The 26,029-nt window shown below is 38.8% G+C and overlaps 2 protein-coding genes across 2 annotated transcripts in view; both read left to right on the top strand.

The window, feature by feature from the left end:
- znf608 (zinc finger protein 608) overlaps positions 1-20,809 on the top strand; it is a 43,984-nt gene extending 23,175 nt beyond the window's left edge. Inside the window, exons 2-9 of the mRNA XM_015029960.1 lie at positions 3,114-3,384; positions 8,901-8,988; positions 11,243-13,664; positions 14,465-14,909; positions 15,921-16,105; positions 16,891-17,038; positions 18,121-18,177; positions 19,854-20,809. Coding sequence (XP_014885446.1) covers positions 3,114-3,384; positions 8,901-8,988; positions 11,243-13,664; positions 14,465-14,909; positions 15,921-16,105; positions 16,891-17,038; positions 18,121-18,177; positions 19,854-19,873 — 3,636 coding nt within the window. The 3' untranslated portion in view covers positions 19,874-20,809. The remainder of the gene's footprint in view (positions 1-3,113; positions 3,385-8,900; positions 8,989-11,242; positions 13,665-14,464; positions 14,910-15,920; positions 16,106-16,890; positions 17,039-18,120; positions 18,178-19,853) is intronic.
- A 3,455-nt stretch (positions 20,810-24,264) lies between these two features.
- cep120 (centrosomal protein 120) overlaps positions 24,265-26,029 on the top strand; it is a 17,753-nt gene continuing 15,988 nt past the window's right edge. The window contains exons 1-2 of the mRNA XM_015029959.1: positions 24,265-24,356; positions 25,783-25,939. Coding sequence (XP_014885445.1) covers positions 24,308-24,356; positions 25,783-25,939 — 206 coding nt within the window. The 5' untranslated portion in view covers positions 24,265-24,307. The remainder of the gene's footprint in view (positions 24,357-25,782; positions 25,940-26,029) is intronic.

Here is a 26,029-nt window from a genome sequence, read left to right as displayed (position 1 = left end):
TCCTTTTTTAGGGGATGCTTTATTTTTGGGCGTGTGACATTTTTTTTCTTTTTTTTTTTTTAATTTTTTTTTTTTTTTTTTTTTTTTTTTTTGTAAAATTGTATGAATGTTTGTGTCTTGTCTGTGTATGGGACTATGGATACAAATTAATTAGCATTTTTCTAAATCTGGTATATTCGTGACAACATTGTATGTTGGTTAATGTCCAACTTAAATAAAATCAATTCTTAAATCAATTAATCAAACCATGGCTGGGCCCAACAAGGGTAGAGGGTCAGGTTGGCTTGGGTAGCTTATTTTTCCTTAACAAATAAAATCATAATGTGAAAAACATTTTTTTCATTTACTCTGGTTACCTTTGTTTATTATTCATTTGTACATTTAAAGTCTTTAATTTTGGTAGTGTCAGCGCTCCATACATTCGTTAATAAGTAGAGTAAAAGGATAATAATTGATTTTTGTAGTTATTATGAAGAACCACGCTTTGTTGTACATTACCACCTATTTTATTGCATTTCCTGCTCTTTAAAATTAGAAACCTGTAGCTGGAGGATGTTTAATTTGGTTTTTTTTTTCTCTCCAGGTGCAGGTTTGTGTTTCTGTCGTCAGTTTTCTGTGGCTGTGCTTTAGCCGATGACTCCTGCCGTTTTGTTCTGGGTGTTTGCAGAAAGCAAAGCTACAAAAACCGCCGGGGATCCAAAGTTTAGCTTTTGTTGTTAATTTGCTCTGTGAATTTGTGGAAGACGTCTTTGGAGGTGTTTGCCAGCAGCTGTGTGGGGGTGAACAGGTTGTTTCAAGAATCACAGAGGAATTAATACCTTTTGTTTTATTGCTGTTTAGCATTGTAAATTTGCAGAGCTTGGGAAGGATTTAACATAAATTGAGAGCAGCACACAAATTCTCAATATCCCTGGATTAAAAGCTCTTAACGATGGCTTTCGAAGCATTGATTCATGCAGCTAAAAACAATTATTTTCCAAAGTTAAGCCAAAAGTAAACATCACTAATACTGAGGAAAATGATAAAGTCCAAATCAGTTATTTGTTATATTAAACCAGCTGACAGGAAACCAGAGACGTTTCAACAGATTTGCCTCTGGTTTTACATTTTAAAAGAAAAAACTATTAAGCATATTTAGATTTAAATATTGTTTTTGAGAAACTGAAAATGATTTTTATGGCTGTAAAATAAAATATAAAGAAGATGTTTTTTTCTTTTTAAACACACTGAAAATGTACTCAATTACTCATTTAAGGCTTTTTTTGTACAATATTATAAAGACATTAAAAGATGCAAATAAACAAATAATTCAATTCTTTTTTAAAATAAGAAAATAAGCATCTTATTGTCTAAAAAGAAAAATAACATTCCATTAGTTGATCATTTGTAGCAAAAAAAATAAAATACTGCTCTCAATGTGTTGTTCTTTTGGTAAATTACCTTTTTTGAGTCTGTAAACTCCAGTTAGCAATTAATTGATTACTAAATGAGTTGATTATTTAAATCATTGATTAATCCGATTAAAGTAGACTGACGTGGTTAATCTGTTTGTAAGAGAATCAAGAAGAGTTTTGGGTGAAAAGTTTTTACTTTCAGATGAATATATTTACAGAAACGTGTCATGTTGCATCATTGCCTGATTCATGAAGGTTTTAATGCTTAAATCGTCATGAAGAAAATCTTTGTTGCTGTTGAAACACAAAGTAATCTGAAGTCTTGTTTTTCCTGCTGAGGAAATGAGAGATTTCCTCTTGTCAGATGTAAGGAGACGTGTGAGCCACTGGCTGATCCTCATAATGACACAACGGAGACTCGACTCCTTTTTCTGGGAACCTCGGAGCGCCGGGCCTGATTTGAGACGAAGGCTTCCTTTATGGGTCTTTAAATCACTCAAGAACAAATGCAGTGAGATTTCTGTCAGGCTTGTAATCTTTATTAAGTCGTGATGATGGTGAGAAGACGCCGCCGCCGCCGCTCTCTCAGCAGACTTATTCCCCGCAGCGGTTGTAATTGTTCTCATAATAAGTGCTGGTGATAAGACCTGAGCGCTGCAAGCCGCCGGTGACGAGGATTTCATTACACGTTGCCATGGTGATAATGATAGTTATGACTGTTTGAAAAGCTTAAAACGTTGTTCCGGGTTTTATTAAGCTTTTGTCGCGACTAGACAGTCTGCAAAAATAGAAATATCTCCAAATAAAAACCAAATATTATGAATTAAACCCCAGAGAAACTTTTTGTTACAACAAACTTTAATGGTTGGATTAATAGAGTGGTTTTCCAGGTTGTATTTTTATATATATATAATTTTTCTTATTAAAGGATATATATATAAAATCTTTCATTCATTTAATAATTTGCAATTTGTAGAAAAGTGTCCTTGAGTTAACAGCACCTTATTCTTTTTTTCTTTAATAAAGCTGATGAACTCCATTCTCACCTTCATTATTTTTGCTCAGTGACTCAAATCACTTCTTTTAAAATGTTCAGATAAATTTAATCCTTCTGTTTGCGTGAGACCAGAGAAAAGTTTGCCTTGTCAGGATTCCTCCACTCATGACTGACAGAGAAAGGAGAAAAAGCTCAGGAATATGAAATTAATAACTCAAGAAATGTGGAATATTTAATTAATGCTACGACATTTAATGAAAATATGTCTTTTAAAATATGTTCCGTTCTACGGAAGAGGATTAGGGACACTTTTAAAAAGTCTGACTTTGTTCTCAGAAGATTAAAGTCAAAATTAAAAAAAACAAAAAGTCTGAATTCTGAAATTAAAGTCAGAATTGTGTGGAAAAACTAATAAGTTTGAGAAAAATGTCAAATTCTGAAATTAAAATGAAAATTTTGAAATTAAGTCAGGATTTTAGAAAAAATCTGAATTTGGAAATTAAATCAACAATTTTGAGAAAAAGTCAGAAGTTTAAGAAAAAAGTCAGCCGTTTCAGGTTAAAAGTCAAATTCTGAAATTAAATTGAGAATTCTGAGAAAAAAAGTCAGAATTCTTTTTTCCCCGTGGTCCTAATCCTCTTCTACTGTACAATTGAAGAAAAATCCCATTTAAATTATCAGAAACCTGTTATGAATCTAATGAAAATATTTTTTTATTTCAGATGGACCCCATGTTCACAGTCCCAGCCCCCCCGGCTCCAGGCCACCCCGGGGCCCCCGGATCTTCCCTGCCCTCGGTCCCGTCATTCTCCTCTCCGGCCCTACCCACTTCCAACCCCAAGCCGCTAACGATCCGGACGCGGTCCGTCGGCACCAACACGCAGGACGGAGGCGCTCCGGGCCCGGTGGATGGGGACCCGACCTTCTTGGGGCCCTGTCAGCCCGGAACCAGCGTCAACCTGGAGGGAATCGTCTGGCATGAGACGGAAGAAGGTCAGGAATGTTCTGGAAACTCTACATCTATGGCTGGAAGCAACATGGACACGGGATTAACCGATTAGTAATCATGGATAATGTCATGTTCAACAGACATTTCAAAGTATATTAATAAAATAAGCTCAAATTTTAACAACCAGCCCAAACCTTTATATCCAGTCTGTCTTCAAATCAGAACCTGCCAATCTGGCAACAAAGTCAATCAAACAATTCAGACTTTAGTAAAATTCAACATTTGTGATTTTAATTTAAGGTCATTTGGAACAGAGATGTCTGGGAAACTTTACCAAACTTTACTAAGCAGAAATCCGCCCAATCTGGCAACCCCCCCCCAATCTGGCAACACTGCCCGTTTCTTTCAAGTAAGGGAGGGAATCACCATGGCAACCGCTGACTCAGCATTTTCCTTTTTTAAACTTTCTGATCTAGACTGTTTGATTTTTTTCCATCTCTATTTTTGTAATTTTCTCAGGAAATCAGAAGATATTCTGAAACGTCAGTCAAAAACTAGAAGATACAGTCAGTAGCAGTTTTTTTCTCTGTACCGTTTAAAAAAACTCAATATTTAAACATAATTTTTGCTCCTTCAAAGACTCGCTTAATTAATTAATTAACTGAAAAGTGTGAGTGTGTTTGTGGGGGTTTAAAAGTGCTCCAAGCAGAAAACATGATGCTTGTTTCTGTTCCAGGTTTTTCAGTTTATTTGGACTTAGAAAAAAACCTGGAAAAATAACCCAAATCTCTGTCGGTGCGGAGCGGGAAACCTCCAGAGAGGCCCTTCGGTTCAAATGGAGAAGAAAAGCAGAACCAGATCCAGTCCGACGGTGCAAAACGGCACCGTGGGACTGCTGGGCCGCGGATCAGATGGGCAGATGATTCACCGGCTGATCCGGGCGCCGGGCGCTTTGATTTCCCGTTAACGAGGACGCCGCGCCTCTCCACGGAGGCGTAATGAATAAATCTCCGCGTCGTCTCGCTCTGCCAGCCGCCGGGCCTCTGATGCTGGCTGCTGGTTTTAGTGGAGAGAAGCGTTTGAATCCCAGCCCAGCGTTAATTAACGCTGAAGAGGAAAAACAGAAACAGAAATAAAAAGGGACAGAGAGGAAAATATGTCTGCTGTCTTCAACCGGGGTCAAAAAGGCACTTAGATCAAGTTTTATGGAGTGAAAAAAGGCTCAAAATGTAGGTAGATAACTCAAATTAAGCTTCAATAATCAAGCTAATATTTCTTAATGAGACAAAGTGACAACTGAGGTCCCTAAATGTGGATCAATCAAACAAATGGAAATGCTGAGAAGCAAGCAATGTGTGAGAAATAAAAACTCTTTAATCATCCAAGTCATTTATTTAACTTTATTCATTATAAACTGTTTTTAGGGAAAACATTTAAATTATATAAGAGCTGCAGTATTTTATATTCGGATAATCTGTCATGCCATGACAGATATATGAGACAGATAATCTGTGAAAAATTGACCCACTCTGTCTTCCATTGCTAACTAGAATCAACCAATCAGAGACAGGGGGCGGGGCTTAGTGCTGTTATTTAGGCTGCTACAGCTAGCAGAGCCTGTTGTGAATTCTAAGGCTAGTTAGCATAGCCTCCGATGACAGTGGATAAACAGTTTTCTTGCAACAGTAAGTTGTTTCTCGACCATTAGCACTTTAAGCATCGAGTACATGAGATTGATTGACAGTGCTAAGCCCCACCTCCTGGCTCTGATTGGTTGCTTTTGTTCGTGAGCGGTTCATGCCTTCAACACTAAAGTATTTCTAAGAATCAGCAGGAGTTAATAAAGCCTGCAGCAGCAGCAGCTCCCACTGACGGCTGCTAAACACTGAACATAAATATCTTTTCTCAGACCAGCAAACTGCACAGAACTACAACAGATCTGGTCGTTTTCAGTTGTGATATCAGATGATTTTTGCCTCTTGATGTTTGGCAACTGTTTGATCTCTATCACCTTTTACTGTAGATTACAGACTGACCATTCAATAGAGTTCAATCCTGACTTAGGTTCTAACTTATATAAAATTATATAGGCTTAAGTTTTAACCCCCTGCTGAGCAAGATTCAGCTAAAACAACAGAACAACTCGTCACTGGTTTCCCTCCAGACTGGTATGAAGATTCTGTCCGGAAATCAAACTAAGTACTAAAACTGACAAAAACATGTTTACATTACATGTTAGAAAAAAAAGGAACCTAAATTTGTTAATATTTTGAACACAATTAATTGCATTTGTTTTACATGTAACAGTTCAGAGTGGAACCTTTGTATTTGTATGTTTCTGGTAACCCGTAAATCTGATGCACAAGCAACATCCGCTAACACCAGCGATGGAAGCTTCTTCTTTTCGGTCTGCAGGGTTAATCTCTGCTTCTGAACTGATCTGATTGGACACTAAAAAACATTATTGTTGTGTTCAAGTTGTACTAATACAAGTTAGCCAATCAGTGAAGCTACTCAAGCCTAAAATAGCATCTTAGTGCTAACATGTAGCAGCAGCACAGATGCTAATGCTAATGTTAGCGTCCACATTTCTAAAGAAGTTTCAGAAACACTGGAAAGCTGAATGGCTGACACTTTCCTTCAGTCTGATGTTTGAATATCTGATCAAAATCAATAAATGTATTTGCTGTTGAGCTAACATGTTTATTTATTCAACAGTTTAGCAGCAAAAATGATTTTTGAACTGAAGATGTTGCTTATTTTGTTGGCATATGGTTATAGTTTTTGATTCAAATGTGATGATTAATCACAGTTAACTTGATAAAAATTTTTAATCAAGTCTCACCACCAGTTTGAACAAATAAATACAACATAATGTATTTATAAAAAACGGCAGTAAAAGTTGGATCATTTAAAAGAAAAAGCTGAAGGAGAAAAGTGTTGTGTTTTTTTTCATTCATGTTGTTGTTGGAAAGAGGGACAGATTCTCTCCCTGCAGCTCCAGGATAATTGTTTGGTGGTGGAGGGATACGATACGACTGGGAGGCAGGATGCAGGTTGCATGTTAATTAAGCTGAATACTAATTGGACAGACAGAAAGGAGATGAAGAGCTGCTCTTCTTCCTCCTCTCTGCAGGAGTTCAGACTGAAGAGCTTTAATCAAACAGGAATTGGTTTCAACCTCAGACTGTTTGTCTTGATGCTGGAGACTCAGTCAGCTAGAATCTGATTTTACCGCCGAGAAATAAACAGAAAAATCGCAGAAATATAAAATATAAGTTTATTTTCACCATGTTATAATTTATAAATTAAATGACACAGTGTCAAGCTAAATGTTTAGCTCTGAGCTAGATACATGTTTTGTTAGAAAGGTAAATAGTTGGACTGAAGTAAAAAATTGTAACAATTTAGTTATAAACTAAACAATTAGTTCTGAGTCAGATAAATATTTAGCTAACTCTGGGTTAGCTATAAAGCTAGTTAGCTCAGAGCTAGCTAAATATTTAGTATTTAGCTTGCTAATGAAATATTTGGTTAGCTCTCAGGTAGCTAAATATGTAGTTAGCATGCTAAATATTTAGATTGAAGCTAAGCTTTTAATTCAAGCCAAAAACTTAATTTACAAACAAAACTTTTAGCTCTGACCTAAATATTTAGTTAGCTCTAGGCTAGGTACATATTTAGATAGATTAGAGCTAGCTACATATTTGAATATTTCATTAGATTCCTAATTAAATATTTAGTTTAAAACTGTTGAAAAATTTCCAAGCCTTTTCTAGAAAATTTAAGAGATTAATCTCAAAATTTCTTTTTTTCTTGCAATTTTTTGACTTTCGGAGCTCAGAAATTTGTTGGAAATTAACTCCTTTTTTCTATTTACTGCACATCATTTATAGTTTAAGGGGTCTAGAACCATCACTTCCAAAATAATGAAGGCTGTAAAGACATAAAAACAGGAAACAGACTTTTGCTTGTTTCCTCCTCCATAAATTGTTTTGAGTTGTGGATCTGCTCTTTAAACACCTGATGTTGCCATCGAGTGTTTCGGTTTCTTCCCTGAAAGAGTAAAAATAGAAACTGTGTCACTTTCAGACCTGATGAAGCTTCAGCCTGTCAGAGTGACGAGGGAAACCTTCACTGCTGCCGTTCATCCTGCTGCTTCTCTGGCTTGAAAGATGCTAACACACAATTTATTTTTATTTTCATATTAGCTGTAGAAGTCACTTTTCATAGAGTTATCAGGTGTTTGGTTCTGGGGAAGCTGCATTTCTAATTGAGCGTCTTCAGTGTGACAGACGGTTAGACTGCCACTTCACCGTCTCGCTGCTGGCAGAGCTAATGAGCAGTAAATCGGATCTTCAGGGCAGTTCTGGCTGCTGTTGACCGAGAGAGAAAATGATGAGGCTCACACTCCAGTTCTACATCGACTGAGATTTATGAAGCAGAACCGAGAGAGAGAGAGAAGGAGAGAAAGAAGGAGAGAGAAGAGGAGAGAGAGAAGAGTCATAAACATGAAGATAAACACAATTATGTCTTTGTAAACAGAACACAGCGCATGGATGGATGGATGGATGGATGGATGGATGGATGGATGGATGGATGGATGGATGGATGGATCTTCAGTCTGTCTCCATGTTGAAACCTTTCGGAAACCTGAAATCTGCTCTACTTTTCACCATCGTCCGGATTAAATCCTCTCATCTTCCTCTTTATCTCCTCTTCATCGCCTCTTCATCTCCTCTTCATCGCCTCTCAGCTCAGTTGGCTTGTTGTTTCTGTTTCCGCCCTTCTTCCTCTCATCAGCGTCGTTCTTCATCAGAAACAAGCGAGAGCCAAGAACTGAGAGATCCTGCAGAACGTGGAACGTCTGGATGTTCAGAGGAATAATCTGCCCCAACACCTGCCTGACTGAATACTGAGAACATCCATCAGATCATGTTTCACTGGATCCTGTCCCAGTGTATTTTAATTTTGCTGTATTTCCTGGTATTTAGAGCTGTATTTCCTGGATGTGGTGTCTGTTCCCGTCAGGATTGTTGCTACGCTGTCCCACCTTTAGCGCTGGAAAAACATCAAAGTTGCATCAGGAGTAGTGTTGCCTTGATTAGAGAGGGAAACTGGAACAGTCAGGCAGCAAATGAAGCCATGACCCATTAGCATTCTTTGATTAAAGGCCAACTTTAGTGAGTTTAATAGAATAATATGTAATGGATGTTATCTGAACATTATTTTATATCTACATGTCTTGGATTCAATTATAAACTGATTCCCCATTTAAGAAAGGGAGAGAGAAATGTTTGTTCTGCAGTTCTTATAAATAAATGAGGAATTTTTCCTTTTGCATTCACACTGATGTGGTTTCTCCTCTGCAGAGATCTTCAGTAGAACAGTCATGGACTGTAAAGCAGCTAATTTGGGATTAGTAATCTGGTTTTGGAACCAGAGGTTAAAGTATCTGGTCCAGGATCAGCCGTTTTAAATGAATTTTAACATTGCAGCATTTCTAACCTGAGGGTTCTGGTTCTGTGTGATCCGGTTCACTCTGCTGTGCTCCTGACAGGTGTGCTGGTGGTGAACGTTACCTGGAGGAAGAGAACCTACGTGGGAACTCTGCTGGACTGCACCAAACACGACTGGGCTCCTCCAAGGTAAACATTCGCCCCGTCTTCTGACAGACATTCAAAGATGCATCAAACGGCGATCGACCGATTCTTACATGTGAAGCCGATTTATCCTCCGATCTTTTCTACCTCAACAAAGGTCTGAAAACCAGCCTCTGTCCTCTGCTGCTCTGCAGTGACAGGTTTGACTGGCAGACTGACCCACCTGGTCAGGTCTGCAGTTAACAGTTAACTTTCTTGTTATACTTGGCAACATTTCAGAAAAAAAAAAAAATTAGCAGGTTGGGCTGTTTAAAGATCAGTAATCGGAGATCGACCAGAAAACTGCAATCGGTGCTGCAGCCCTACTCCAAACTATGCAAACGGCTAATTTGCATTTCCTGTTTTTTCTTCTTTTTTTGTGACATTTTAAAAGTTCACATGACAATTGGATGGAAACATGGCTGCTGATTACAATCAGTTAATGAATGCATTTGATTAGCAGCACCTGGCTGCATCCAGTGCAGATGTAAGCAGGAATGATGTCCTGAAATGACAGACTGAAATCTGTTGTCTCTGTTTCTACACTTATAAAATCCTCCTGGTGGAGATAAACACACTGAAAGAGTTTAAACCGTGTCAGTTCAGCCTGATCCGGGGTGTTAAACCGATGACCACTGCTCCGGTTCGCAGGACAGAAACTCGTTTTTTCTTTATTGCTGCAAAGATGATTAAAGGTGTAAGTTGTCTCAGAGGGTTTCAGCCGCTGTTCGGTGATGAGCTTTAATAAAAACACTCTCCACTCTGCATCCAAACCGTTTTATAAACCGAGAGCTGCTGAGTGGGAAACGTGACGGTGGCTCCCTCGCTCTCCTGAAACCTTTCAATTATTGCTCCTGTATGTAAGTGATAGTTGTCATGGCAATTACAGCTTAATCTCCAAAAGTGGGGACTAAATTGCTTTTTTCATTTCGACTCGTCTCTCGGCGGAGACCGAATGCAGTTTCATAATGTAGCTCAATGGGATAAAGCTTCTTTTTTTCTTGTTGATTCATTTTCTGAAGTAAGTGAAAAAGATTAAATATAATCAGACAAACTTCTATAGAAAACGTGTTTCTAAACCATCGTCACTCTGTTAAACAAAAGCCCAAAAGCAGGAAATATGGCTGGAATGTCAAAGAAATAGCTGGAGGTTTTGCCGCATATTTCAGCAGCAACTGTGGAAAAAAACATTTACAAACATCACAGGAAACCTGAGAGATCTTCTTCTTAAAAAATCTAAACTCTGAATTTGCTCTGGATTATTTAACGCCATCCGGTTCTGGGAAAAAGTGCTGCAACGACTGCATTAAAGGGTCGTTACGGATGCAGAGCCGCGGCATCAGCAGACAGGTTCCTGATATAAATAACAGCACGTATTGGAGTGTGGAAAAGCAGCGTTAAGATGCAAAGCGCAGCAGCGAACAGCATCAAAAGACTTCAAGGTAAAAGGGGAACGCTGTGTGAATACGAAACGACTCAAAGACGGAGATAATGGTGGATTTTACAGATTCCTTCATGTTTATCAAATAAAAACAGGCTTTGTGCAGGAAAAAAATACTGTTTGTGCTTAACGTCAGGGTGAAGTGGTTCACTTTGAGCTGAAATCTGATTTCAGCTCATTCTTGGTTAAAATATGAAATATGAAGTGTCCTCCATTTGCACCCCAAATGCTCATCACTTTAAAATGTTCAGCCAACATTGTGTTTGGGTATCCAGTTCAAACACAACATAAAACCTCCCCAGCTAAAAAAAATACATAAATTTAAATGATGTCCTCTATGACATCAACTGCATTTTAAGACTTTTCACTGTTTTTGGCTGTCGTTCCTAATATTCTGACCAGAAGCAGATCCCATTGCAAAAAACTCTTTGAACATAACAAGACTTGTGTTTTTTGTGGCATTATTTAAAACACAGTGTTGTACTGGGATCTCTGTTTTACAACACTACTACATAGTGACCTTGATGAACCAATGACTGGACATTGATGATGTTGCGTTTGAGAGATTCTAGACATTTGGGGTTCTTGTTGGTGGAGGAGGCAACCCCTACACAATGATAGGGGAAATGCTGCACACATATACGAACCTTGTCCATCATAGTGGAGCTGACAAGGTTCAGCTCCACTATGATGCTAAGCTTTGGTTCAACGTTTTTTAGGGAAAGGTTTCTACTAGTGAGGCCTGCGGTAGCCACTGGGGACGGGGGTTGTGTTGGGTTTAATCTTATCAATCTGTCTGCTTTCTCTCTGTCTCTCCAGGTTTTGTGAGTCTCCCTGCAGTGATCCAGAATTCCCCGGCGGCCGCGGACGAGGGAAAAGGATGAGGATGGCCATGTCTGAGCGGCCCTGCATAGAGCCCTCCCATGCCACTAAAGTCAGAGGTCTTCCACACCACCGGAGTCGAGGTGGTGGCGTAGCAGGATCGATCCACAGCAAAGGACGGAGGGGCAGCCTGAACCTCATCAACAGCAACGGCAGAGCACCTCCTTCCTTCTTCACGGTCGATGATGTTAAAGCCACCAACGTAACCTCCTCTATCCCTGCCGGGAAGCGAAAGAACAAACCACCAGCCGACTTGGACCTTAGTCTCGTTTCCTCGGACGACATTAAAAACGGGAATGGGAAGAGGATCCGAGCGAAATCCCGGAGTGCCCCTTCGACGCCTTTGGGCAAATCAGACCCATCTTTCATGGATCCAGGAGGAGGCTGTGCTTCCTCTCCTCCCCCGCCCATTCTCATCGACTGCCCTCATCCAAACTGCACTAAACGCTACAAGCACATCAACGGCCTGCGCTACCACCAGACACATGCACACCTGGAGGCGGAGGAGCAGAGGAAGCCTGAGCTGGGTCCCTCAAAGGACGGAGACAGTGAGGATCGACTATCAGACTGTGAGGACAGCATCAGCAACTTGACGTATGAGCCCCCAGAGAACAGCACAAACACTCACAGCTCCTCCAAGAAACCCACTCCTCTGTACAAGGTGACTACGGTGGGGTCACCTAAGAACAGACGGTTACTCCTCAGCACGGACCACAGTCCTTCCGCCAACTCCAAAACCAGAAGAACCTCACTCCTGAAAGACGGTCTGATTGATGACCTCAGCAATCTGCCTATCATTTCCAACATGACTGTGGTTTTAGAGAACTGCATGATCCCAGACAGAAGCACGTCTGTAGAGATGCCGAAACTAGAAGCAGAAGGACTGATTGATAAAAAGGGAGGAGCGTCTGATAAAGGTAAGAAAGCCAATGGGAAGGTGGAAAAACTGTCCAAGTCCAGGACTAACCGTCCAATCGCTCCAGCTCCTGCTCCACCGAAGCTGATTGCCATACCCAACACGACATATCCGACCAACACAGCTGATGTTGCTCCCCCACAACAGTCGTCCCCAGTGGCTGCCATTGGCCTCACTAGTAAAAACCTTTCCTTAAAACCCATTAAACCAAAGCTTAGCATTGTAGTGGAGCCCAACCTCGTCAAAGCCACAATGGTCACTTGCAAAGAGACCAGGAAAAAGGAAAAACGGAAGATAAAGGACAAACATAACAAAGAACCAGCAAACAGAACTCCCAATGGTGATAGTACTGTGATCAAAGTGGAAGAGGTTGGAATTGGACCTAAAGGTGGCGTTAAGGAAATATCCGGAAGCCTTCTGAAGGAACACCTTAGCAAACAGGATGTAATGAACGGACTCTCAGAGAGCCAAGAGAGCAGGATGGCCAGCATCCGTGCAGAGGCTGATAAAGTCTACACTTTCACAGACAATGCCCCCAGTCCGTCTATTGGTGGTTCATCGAGACTCGATTCGAGTCTAGCAGCAGACGGAGGCAGTAAGAACGACAGCCCTGCCTACTCCGATATCTCAGACGCCGGGGATGATGGAGGGTCTTCTGAGTGTCGCTCAGATGGACTCAGGTCCAAGTCCAGCTCCTCGTCTTCCTCCGAGGTGAGCTCCAATAGCAACTATGCTAACTCTAGTAAAACCCCTCCCACAGCTTTGAAGGAGCCCCAGTCCCCATACTTTCATGGCTACGATCCCTACTACCTGCAAGGGTACATGCAGCCGGACAGGCAGAGCAGCGGGGCTGTTGCTTTCCATAAAAACTCTCCTCACGACAGCAAAGGGAAAGACAGGAAAGAGGACATTAAAGACGACGACAAAAATTCCTCCCATGAGTTCTCAGATCCTAAGAAAGGTGACGGGCCTCCTCAGTCTCAGCTCCAGCTGGCAATGAGTCAGACCCAGACGGCCTTGGCCCAGTCCCTTTACTATGGTCAGTACTCCAGAGGACTGTACATGGACCAGAAACTTCTACTGGCTTCCAAATGCTGTGACCAGACCCTCACTGCCAAGCAAAGGGTACAAGGGTTGAGGGACACTGACGATGTTAAACATATGGTTGGGGTTTCAGCCAGTGGGGCCTTGCTAGGTAAAGGCCCGGATGGTGCTAAAGGTTGCTGTTCCAAACCGGTGCTTTCCTATGTGGAGATGAGTGAAAGGGGAGAAAGGGGGCAGAGTCTGGGCGTAAAGGTGGTGCACAGTGGCATAGTGGACCAGCACCAGGTCTCAATGAAAGACTGTGATGACATCAAGTCACCCTCCTCTTCCTCCTCTTCTTCATCCCTCCACAATCCAAACAGTCAGACAGATCTGGACTCAAATGTTTCGTTTTCCAGTGTAAGTTTCTCCCTCTGTTTATAACCCGCCGCCGCCGCTGATGGTGTTGTTGGTGTGCTTTACTGACTGCTGTTGAGTGTCACAAAGAGATTAACCTCACATTGTGTACAATAGGTGCTAATATCAAGGACCATGTGGCTTCTGTGCTGCTATAACTCTACTCTGACATACTACTTCAGTTGTTTCCAATGCAAATGTCTTTTAACGTTTAGAGTGAGATTTATTGGAGGAAATGTGTTTTTTCCAACTTTAGCTGTAAAAGAACAAAAAGCTTGTGCAGTTTTCGTACCAGTGTCATCCCTTTAACCGAGCCGTGTTGAAGAGGTTGCTCGTTTTTCCTCCAAATTGCTCTAAACTCTTCACTTAATCATGTGTGAGACGCCACTCTGCCTCACATCTCACTGCTGAATGGCCGCCTGCTGTTGAAACGTCGTCATCCTTCATCAACATCCCATCCAGAGCCAGTGATAGATGGTCTGTCTATGGCTCTGTTCACTCAACTACAGTGTTTCCTCTATAGTCATTCAGCAGCGGTGGGCCACCGTTGAGAGAAATTGTCAAATGAACAGATGAGTCATAAATTACCCTTCGCTTGTCCTTAAAAAGCACTAAAGAGACAATTTGCTGATGCTTAAATAGAACGGTATCTAAGTTTAGCCCTCGCACCTGGCAATGTAAGCAGGACCGAGACGTGGACCGAAGTCGAGCCGACCCGAAAAATGGCTGCCACCCACCACTGTTAACAAAGAATTATAGGGGAAACACTGAACCAGCACCAACACTTGTCCCCATCAATCTAGTCCCCAGACGGCCCTGCCTGGGCGCACCGCCTCGCGCTCAGCAAATATTCAGAGCTTCAGAGTCAGCACGGGGAGAATGTCGAGGAGGGGGAAGTGGGCAGTGGGAAGGAGTGGGGCACTACCGTGGAGCCTGCTGGGGCCAAGATGACCTCAGGTGGCGTAAATGCTAAAAAACCCAGAGCTCACGGGCTCCAAGACTTCCTGCCCGTCACTGACACGGAGGATTCAGACCGACAGGAGGGGCTGGAGGACCAGGACCAGGAACCCACTGGAGGGCTGTCAGAGGAGTCTCACAATGCCAGGGCGGCAGTGTCTCCTCCCATGACCCCCCAGCAGCCCTACATCCAGTACCAGCACGCCTCCTACTCTCCCTACCTGGCGATGTGTGAGGGCAGCGGGGGCTCGTACAGGGGGGTGTCCCCAACGCTGGTCCACAACTACCCAGGTAACAGGCAGACATCAGCTGCCTGCATGTTTAGACTAAATGTACTCATAAATGCAGAAACGTAATGTAACATCTCATCCCTACGATATGAAGCCAAAGGGAAAATACCTGCATTTTATGTAATGGCCAGTAGAGGGCAATGATGAAAAATAATGCACAGCTTAAAGGGGCAGTATTATGTGTTTCCAGGCTGTTAAACTATGTTAGTTTTGTACCATAGTTATGTAAAAATGCTGTCAATATGACTTCCTAAATGAATGCCTTGAAACCGGGCCTCTGTCTCTTTAAAATCTCCTGGTCTTTCTGAAGCTCCACCTTCAGGAAGTAATCAACATGGCTCCTTTATTAAAAATAATAGGGGAAAATAATCTAGTTTTAATGATAAGAGTAAAGATTTTGGCTAAATTTGAATTGATTTTAATCACAATTCAAACTGTTGTACATCCCTGTTATATAGCGGGAATGCTTTAATTTTACCTTTGTATTGTTGACTTTAATCTTTTAAATTCATTTAAATAATCTTTATACCAAACAAAATCAGTGTTTTGCATATTTTTCTGTAGGTTTTGTTTGGATGCTTTCAACACACTGATCTGTTTTTTCCACAGTTCTGTGTGTCTAGGCCTGTCGCAATAAGTAATAAATCAGTAAATCAATTAATCACATAATAAATTAAAACAGTATAAATAATTTTCATTTGCATGATTTATTGCTTTTCTCTTTTCTCTTTCTACCAAAAAGTCTCCAGTCTGTCTTTTTTTAAGGACAATTTTGTTTACAGAGACTTGATAATTCATTGTATTTGTAGTTACTTTCGTTTTGTTTATTTATTTAGGCTAAAAACCAGTTCCAGTGTTAAATGTTCATTAGAATTTAAAGTTTACTTGTATTATTGCATTATTATGTCTTAGAGTTTCAAAACAACAATATTATCATTTATTGCAGTAACTTCTGGGACAATTTATCGTCCAGCTAAATTTGTTTGTTCCTGCTTTGTGTTTCGTTCTCCAGGTTTCCACTATCCTCTGTATGGAAAGACGGCTGGCAGAGAGGAGTCGGAGGTGACTCCGCCTGGCAGAGGAGAACCGGCCAGCGGCAAGCTGATCGGTGACTCTTCGTCCTCCTCCTCCTCCTCCTCCTCCTCCGTGGAGCTGCTGCAGCAGCCCAGCCATCACTTCCATGGAAAATCCCCTGCTGTGAGAAAACGCTCGCTTCCTTCACGGCCACACTCACACTGCGCCGCTCCTCTGATGTTTGTTTTTCCTTCACATGTTGGCTCTGATGGTTACTCTGACAGAAACCCCCACAGCGAAGGATAAAAGAAAGACAAACACGACAGGAAGCAGATGTTTTATCTGTTCTTGAAAAAGTTAATTCTAACTTCAAGCAATTAGGCTGACATTTACTGCATAAACACCAGGCCTGATTAAACATATGCCTGGGATCAAGCATCTTTAATTTCAAACATAAACTCTTCTTCCATGAAGAGCCTCTGTACATCCAGGGCAGCTGAAGTTAAGACTTCTGGATTAATTTCACTTTTTAAAAATTCTGTGGTTTTTATCAGAAATTATATAGATATACCCTTGGATGGACAATCTGACGTGTTACAAAAAGTAAAAAATCACCAGAAATGCAGAAGCTAACAGTGGTGGCTAATGCGCTAATAGCAAAGCTAGCTGTTCGTTTTGTCGTTATTGCTAACTTTGCTAGCTTTTTCTGGACAGATTCTAAATTACTTGACAGTTTTAACAAATATGTAAAAAACATTTATTTTTAAATGTTACATACTGCAGCTTTAAACATCATATATTTATAACTTAACATGATGATCCTTCACCAGCATGACTCAACGAATCGCTGAAGGTTTAGAACCGGTTCCAGTTCTGACTTTTGTCTTGAGCTCAGAGACTTTAACCTTTGACCCGATGTGACTCAGAAAAGCCAGAACAAGCCGAGTGTTTGTCTGTTTTCTGCCCAGCCTGGTGAGAAGGGTTCGCCTGAGGAAGACAGAGACATCGAACGGGAGAGGAACCACTTGTCGTTTGCTCGACACCTCCACACACACCATCACACACACCTGGGTATGAGCTACAACCTGATGTCCGGGCAGTTTGATATCTACCAAGGTACAGAGCTGCTGCTTCTTCTGACCTGGTCACGCATTTTAAAGGACGCAGCTTAAATTCAAAAGCATCTTTTATTAATCCAAAAGTGAAATAAAATAGTGACAGAAACACAGTTCTGCTTTTTTTTGTACTAATTCCTAAGATAAAAAAGCACAAAAATGTAAATGTGAACAAATCCTGCTTAACAAAGAAATTTTGTAGCTAACCTTGTCTTTTTATTTAAGTTTCTCTGTAATATTGTTTTTTACTTCAATTTTGTCTTATCATAGAAATTAAGACTCAGAATCTCTAAATGTTCTGCAGCAAAAACATCTAGTCAGTGTAAGATGTGCAATTTGGGATCAAATTAATATCCTGATATCTACTGTGATCTTTGGTGATAACGATATATATCATGATCTGTCTTAGTGATAAAACTTACAACAGAAATAAAGAAAAAAAATCACATACCAATTAAGTGGAATGTATATAAATGTATTAAAACTTTTTTTAGGTCGTTTTTGTGGATGTTATTTGTATGAAATGTTTTCAGCTGTTTCCCATTAGATTCTAAATCTCAATAGTGAGAGTGACATGGGAACAATTATTCCTGTCACAATAATACATTTTACTGGTGATAAATTATCCCAGAAGTTATTGCGATGAACGATAATATTACTGTTTTGAGACTAAAATAATGATGGCATAATCATGCAAGAACACATTCATTCTCAAAGATCAATAAAATTTATCTTCTAATGAACATTTAACACTAAAACTGGAAAATGTTTTAAATACACAAATTAATAAACAAAACAACAGAAATAATAAATAATAATGAAGTCTTTGTAAACAAATGTGTCCTTTAAATAAAGATCTAGTTGAGACCAAAGCACCAAACTGAAAATTTTATCGTCCAGTTTTTGGTAGAAAGAGAAAAACAATCATGAAAATGGAAATGACTGAGCTCATTTTAATTCATCATGCAATGAACTGATTATTGATTATTGTGTCAGGCCTACAAGTTTTATTTCAGGATGTTTCATGTTGTGGTAAATGTCCAAACTCAGATTTTCTTGTTTTTTATGCTTTATGTTTTGCAGGTCTGAGCTCCAGGTCGCTGGTCTCCAGCCAGCAGGTGTCGGGTCATTCCTCAGCAGGTGAGACGGAAACTGAACCAGAAAAACTTCTCACTTCAATACACGGCATGTTTACAAGGCTGGAAAACTGATGACACAGCACATGTTACATAGCTATTCACCATACTGTCAAAAAAACAAAAACAAAATAAAAATCATTGCCGTGTCAAAATTAAAGAAAACAACATAGACATTTTTATTTTTTCATGTTTAAACCATGACATAAAACATGTAAATGGATTATTTTAAGATGTTCTGGATGAAACTGCTCTTCTACAGTGGCAGAAGTTCCATTATTTAAATGCAAACAGAGAGTAAATGATGTTGAGAACTGTCTTAATTAATCTAAGTGTTAACCTTTTCCTCTCTGGAGAAAATCACCTTCTGAGTAAATGATCCTCTGTCTGCAGTGTTTTCTGTTGCTTTGTTTGAAAGTGTAAAATAATGCAGAGGAAACCTGCCTGGCAGTTCCAGAGCACAATGTGATGATTATGTAACCCTGCAAAGACTGCAGCTACCTGGAAATGGTGGAGATAGAAGAGATTAGCTTCGTTTTCTCCACATCCTAACTCACCAGATTTGATGCATTTGCTGCAAAGTTGCATCATCACATAAAAAAATCTTGTAAACAAAATATTTTCACCATATACGTTGTATATTTTGTCAATATTTTAGATTAAAATGTGGTTAATTGCAGGCCTGCAATTATCTTGATTAATAAAAAATCTACGGGGTTTTCTGAAGTATGTGTTTAAAATAACGCATCCAAATATAATTTAGTTTCTCTCTTTAATTACAAACTCTATTTCAATAATCTCGGTATTAAAATAAATCTAACACTTGGGAGACGCAATCAGAAAAGTAATTATCACTGCAGCTGCTGCAGTTTCAGAGAAAAGGGGGAAGAAATGTAAAATAATTTGGAAGGTTTTGTCCTTCACCAGGATTTGTTTTTATTATTCATTATATCAGTGTTTTAGAAACTATCTTTAATTTTTCACCCAGTTATAATAAATCAACAAGAAACTGTTACATTTGACTCAAATTGAAATTTATTTTTTGGAACAAACAAAAACGTCTGACCTGCAAACCTGGGATGTAAAGTCAAATACTCAAATTCTTTCTATCAGCATCTAGCCAAGAAGTTGGTATCTGTGGCGTTTCCATGGATACCAAATATGTTTTCACAATTTGACCCCTGTCACAGATTTTAATTGAGACTTCAGAATTAATTTTATTTGTTTTGTTAATTTATTTTGGATATTTTGTTTCAACTAAAAGTTTCAGTGTTAAGTTTAGAATTTAAAGTTTATTGATCTTTCAGAATCGTTTTTTTCTTTATTGTATTAATTAAAAATAATCTCAAAACAACAATATTATCGTTAATCGCGATAACAAATTTATCACCAGTAAAATTAGTTATCTTGACGAGCCTACCCGCCACTAGTTTTTGCACTTTGATTCGAGGGTTATGCGTATTTTCTCTTAAAGAGCTTTTTGGTGTGTTATCATGTCAGATCAGAAGATTCTCTAAAGTCAGGATGAATAAGAGCAGAAACCCTCACAGCTTCATTGAGCATGTTTCTTCTCTCCCAGAAGGTTTTTCCCGCTGAACGTAACTCTGACTGGTTTCTCTCTGAAGTCAAGCAGAACTGAATGTTCCAAACACCCAAACATCTTTATTTTTTCCTCCACAGACAGCGAAGGGAAGAAGTAGAACCATGTGACCGCGTCTCGCATGAGGGATGGCAGTTTTATCAGACATCAATTCCTTGGTGTGGAATAAGCTTCGCCTCGCTGAGAGGCAGGGAACAAACAAACAGAGAAACCTCTTTCATTTCGTACTGATGACATCCACCGGTTTTATAACAGAGGAGCAGATGAAGCGGCGGGGGACAGATCGCAGGAATGAGACTTTCTTTTTTTTTCCTTTTTTTTAAAAAGCGGGGCTTCTTGTAAAAAGCGAGATGTCATTGAATTGAAATGTTGTGTATAAGATGACATCCTAGAGCCCCGTGCACTCAGCTTTACCTCTGCTGTTGTGTTTAACTTTATAAAATGCACATTTATTGTAGTGTAATATAATGACGATATGACTGAATGTAAAGGTAATAACTCAAACTCACTGTTCTTTTTTTTAAAGCCCCGTTGGGACAAAAACAGCATTAGGAAGCTAAAAGTGTATAATTATTGTTCTCATTCTGATTATTGAAGTGGTCCTCCCTCCTTCATAGTGCTGACGCTACATTTGTATAACTAACCTGTACTTGAGTGTAACCATGTTGATTGTATTGTCTTTATGTGGGAGTAAAACCTTCACTTCGACCTACCCAGTGCCATTTACCAACCCCAGTGGTGTAAATATATTCTGTACAGATTTATGGCAGAGCACCAACATGCTCACTCTGTTGATCACCATGCGGGGGGCAAAGCAGGCGCGCCCAACAGGAAGTAAAACCACTCACCTGTTTATTTCCCTCATCAGCTCAGTTTCTGTTACACATTTTATCAAAAACTTTTGTTTCAAGCAAAACCTCATGTTTATACACACTTTTTCACAATTAAGTTCAGGTGAAAAAGCATTTAATCTGAAAGAAAAATACATTTTGTACTGAATTATCAAAACATCAGATATCAAATTTAAGTTGTTTTTTTTTTATTGTGCTTTGATGCATGGTAGTCCAAATTTAAGCTAACATCATAAAACGTTTCAACTGCTAGCCTGAGAGCTAGCTGTTTTTGCTAATATGACATGGATGTGATGACGTTTACTGAAATAAATGTTAGTTCAGCAGAAAGATAAAGGAACAATGTATTTGTTGTAATCTAAATTAAAATGAAGTCAGCAATATTTTTAGGAGAAGTTGGGATGGATTGTTTCAAAATCGTTTCAAAATCTACAGGTCCCACTGGCAGAGCTATATTAGCTCACCTGTTAGCATAGCTGGGAGCATGTTAGCTGTGCGATTTTTGGCTACAACATTAAAATATGTTAAAATAATAATAGAAACTATACATTTTATTCATCATATTTATTTAAATGTTTGTTTTTATGTTAGTAACACTGAACAAAACTAGATTTGGCTAGCTATTAGCTTGCAAGCCAGAGGTGTTCGCTAACACAAATAGATCACGTAAGACTCTTGTGTATATTTTCAAAAGAACATTTAATTTTAATAGGAGGTTGACAGTTTGATATTTAGGTGTTTTCTGCAGCTAAAACTAATCATGAAAGAAAAATATCAACAGCTAATTAAAGCTACTTATGCTACATACAGTAAATTAGCCATAACAATACAGATTAGCAGGTGCTAATTACGGTTACACATTATTTCTCTTTGTTTTAAACAAAACGGCATTATTTCAACTAAATAAAAAATATTCATATTTTGCGGTCAGTGTTTTAAGAAATTTAATGTTTTGTGATAAATGTTATGAAGACGATTACATTTAATTAATTCAGTTAAGTTAGATTCAGTTTACACAGTGTCAAATCACAATGAATATTGTCTTATGGTACTTTATATAAAACCAACAGGCCCAATTAAAATCTAATTCCTTTTATCTCAGTTGCACTTTTGTTCATGTTTGTTTCAAAACAATTCTGTTCCAAAAAGTCAGATTGCCATTTTTATTAGTAATTAAACTTTCTTCAACAACATGTTAAATGATGATAATAATAAAATTAGATTAGATAGATCAAGACAGGCAACAGTTAGAGAAACATTTCCCTTTATCAATTAAAATATTATAATTTGTAAACTATAAAATCCTAGTTTGTCTTAATTTTGAACTTGTTTTAATCTAAATTAGTTTTTGTTGTTTCATTTCTTCCTGGCATTGCATGCTGTGTTTTTAGTATCACTGATGTGGACAAAATGTAGCCCAAACATTAAGTTTTAACCTCATTATAAAGTTTATTAAAAAACTTAAATAAAAGTCAGTGTTAAACTGATATGTTTACAAACAGATCAGGGCATTTTTCTTTAGGTAAACTAGGAATTATTTTGACCAAAAACCAAAAATGTCACTTCGTTGTTTGTTACAAGACAGAGTTTAATGCTTCGATATCTTGTTCCTATAAATGTGTAAATTGTTTGTTAGAACATTTACATGCAGCAGGACTGTATTTTTCCAGCTCATGAAGAAAAGTTTTTAAAAACACGCTATTTTGATTTTTTTTTTTTTCTTGGTTGCAGCTTAACCTGAGCAGGTTTGGAGATGTTTTATTTTCTTTACTTATTAAGTGATAATTAGCATGTTATAGAAAATAATGACTAACTTAATATCTGATAATGGTAAATGGATGCACAAAGTAACTATGGTACACATCTGTGTCGTTAATGAGTGTGGTGGATGTTTTCCCCGTTTTCTGCTCCCAGCAGAGCCTCTGATAAACACAATCAGCTTTTACCTCTGGTGTTGTAACACTGCCAAACTTTCAACATAATTTTATCTGACCAAGTTGGTCTACAATTATTTTGCTTAAAAAAGCCTAAATAACTGGATGGTCATAAATCTTGTCATTTAAAACATCTGGATCAAACTCTTTATTAAATATTTGGCCAGTAGCTGGTTTACAACTCCTGCTGGACGACTGTAAACACAACGTTAGCTCGCTGACAGCTCACTGTTTCTGCAGCACTTTGGTCCTTGCGGATCTCCAAACTCGAGGGACATACCGAATGTTATTTTAAAAATTAAGCTCATGCATTTACAAACAGCAACAACGTAAAAACAGCAGAACAAGGCTGAGAACAAGCAGCCCGAAGCCCCAGCATTTCTATCAGCGGCTCTGCCTCACCAACACAACACCTTACCTTCATAGTTTCAGTGCTCATTTTATTACTTGAATTTAGCGCGATGGACTCTGTTTACAAACTTCAATCTACTTTTTGGAGACACTATTGTTGTCTCATAGAGGCTGCTTGTTATGTTCAGTTCATCCGCCTGGTTTAACCAGTAAATAACGCTCAGAAACTGTATAAACATAAGTCCTGCTGTTGCTTTTTTATACTGTATATGCCTTAATTCATATGGTTGGCAATCATGATTAAAGGATGTTTATATATACACTGGTTTGTATTTATTTTCTTCAAATTTAAGTGTTTACAGAACGAGTTACACACTCTTCTCAGAGGAAGATGAGATTTCACCTGTTTTTATGTGTAGCAGCTGAAACACAAATGAAACAGGAAAATTAAAGCTTCGCTTTTATGCTCAGCTCTTTCTTAGCTGTTGTATTAAATGCATATATTTTATACATTTAATAAAAAAAAACAATACTAAACACAATGCAACAAAATATACAGTAATGCCACAGATATGCAGTACACATATGCAGTATTTTTTGGGGGGAAAAATACTTTTAGGAGAACCGTAGTTTTACTTTTATTTGAGTAATATTATTATGAATTTTTCACTCCTGCTTGTGTGAAATTTCTGCATTTCAAACATATTTTGACCAAAACTGTATCCGACGCAAACCTATAATTTATGTCAGAGTGAGACTTCTTGTTTGTAGACAAGCTTTGTTATGCTAACATTTTTTTATTTGCTGATCCCCTTTTGTGCCAATTGGAGGTGAAAAGGGTAAATACGTATTTTAAACTCTTAAATAAATATATGCAACACCTACTGTAAATATGAATTTAATAAGTTTTATCTTGAAAAAAATATATATTTGATTTTTTTTTCTTTTACCTGAATTTGTTGTTTTGTAATTGTTAATTTTTTTAGTTTAGTCTTTTGAGAATGACTTTATATGAAATAGCTTTATATGCTTTTGTGTTTTCGATGTAAAATATTAAATCAGGAGTTATGATCAGTGGCTGTATTTGAGTACCGTAGCCTTTTTACGTTACTTTTTTACTGATTCAATGTATGCAGTCCCGCCTCCAACCGGCAGAGGCGCTGTGGAGCGCCTCCTTCATTTTCTCCGCTTTTAAAACAGGATGGGTGGCGCCAAAGCTTGACAACAAAGCGGTTGTTTGATGTCGTAACGGTCGGTGACGCTCTGCTTTTTAATTAAACACCAACTGTTAACAGTTACAGCTCAACAATTTAACCCTAAATGAAACCGACGACGGGAAGACGGAGTTTGTCACTTCGACGTCGTTTTTTCCTTCTTTGAAGCGGAGCTGATGTCAACATGGCTGCGAAGTCTGACCAACTTCTCATCGTTGTGTCCATTCTGGAAGGTGAGCTGGGTTTAATGGGATAAACGGGGACAGTTAGAGCTCAACCTGCAGGTGTTTTTAGTTTCTTTCGGTGGTTTTAACTCTGTTTCTGGGAGATAAAGTGTCGCGTTAGCAGCTTAAGTCTGACTGTTGGGTTCGGGTAAACAGTTAAGGTGGGATGAACAGTTCACCGGTTTTTAGCCTTTTCAGTTCTAAATAAACAGTTTTCCTGTTTCTGGTTACAGCGAATGTCTTAAAACAGCTGAATAAATCAGGGCTGCATTTCATTTATAAACATTCCTGTTAGCCAGCATTCATAGCTGCTGGCTGGCAAAATTAAAAAGTTTCACTTAGCTTAGAATAAACCTTTCATTTGGGAAAGTCACAGTATTTCAGCAGAACACAGATGGACAGAAATGCAGTGACTCAAAGTATTCAGCCCATTGGATGTTTTACTCTGATTGTTTTTACAAATTAGTCATGATAAACAAAATTTAGCTTTTTGACAAACAAATAATAATAATAATAATAATAAAGCATTTTAGCGTCAATATTAAAGCCAATTTTTACAAAATGACAAAAATATTTTACATAAAAAAGGTGATTGCATAAATATTTATGCAGCAGCAGGGCCGGATTTAAAAAGATGGGGGGCCCTGGAGCCAGTTTTGGTGCCCTATCTACAAAGGAAAAAAAAAATTAATAATGCAAATTACAGTACATTAATAGACATGATATAATATGTCCATCACCAATAACTCCATGTTGTTTTCAAAGAAATCAACTGTTACTTAATACTTTTTCAAGTATTTGAATGTTGTTTATATTCATAAAAAATTCTAAAATATTAATTCATCTCCTCTGATTTGGGTATATAATTTTTATTAAGGTAAACTCATTCAAAATAAATAAAATCAGTTTTCCTCCATCCTAACCAACGGCCAGACAGAGATTTAAGGAGGAGCAGCAAAAGCAAAAGAGGTGGATTAGCAGAGCTTGGTGTCATCCAGGACATGTTGGAGCTGTTAGCAGGTCAGCAGCAGTCAGAGGCCTCTTCAGATTTGTTGGAGGACTGACTGCTACAGGAAATCACCATTAACGACTCTCTGGAGACAGCTGGATGATGTTAGTGATGACAACATTTAGTTTCCCTTTGGGTTCAATGAAGTGTTTTTAATTTAATTGAATCTTTGATGTTGAAAGACTGAAGTGACTGAGTTGTGTTTATGCCAGCTGGTGACAAAGATCCAATTAAAAAATTGCAGCTTGTTGTTAGTCATTAGTGGTTTGTCTCTTGATGTTCAGACTTATTACTGGATCTTTGAATTGAAGATGAGTGAAAAAAGGAGCAGGGCTTGGAGAAATGTCCATCAGAATGCTGGGAAATCTGGGAATTATGAAGAAATGAATTGATACTTCAATTAAATTTAACAAACTCGTCATTTAGGTCGGCATTTTCCGAAGAGCCCTCGCCTCAGTCTGGTGGTCCAGGCGAGCTTCGACGGCGAACATCTGGAAACGGATCCAGTGGAGCATCGAGAGCAGCCGCAGTTCAGCACCGAGCTGGCCTGGGAGCTGGACCGCAAGACGCTGCATCAGCACAGGTGTCCCTGCGTGCTGTCCCTCTGTCCCTCCACTCTGTCCCTCCATGCTGACCCTCTGTCCCTCCATGCTGACCCTCTGTCCCTCCACTC

Source organism: Poecilia latipinna, unplaced genomic scaffold, assembly GCF_001443285.1.
Source record: "Poecilia latipinna isolate Pla-1442-1.1 unplaced genomic scaffold, P_latipinna-1.0 Scaffold168, whole genome shotgun sequence".
Classification (NCBI taxonomy): Eukaryota; Metazoa; Chordata; class Actinopteri; order Cyprinodontiformes; family Poeciliidae; genus Poecilia; species Poecilia latipinna.
The sequence above is the reverse complement of the archived record's forward strand: the minus strand, read 5'-3'. Positions and strand labels throughout refer to the sequence as shown.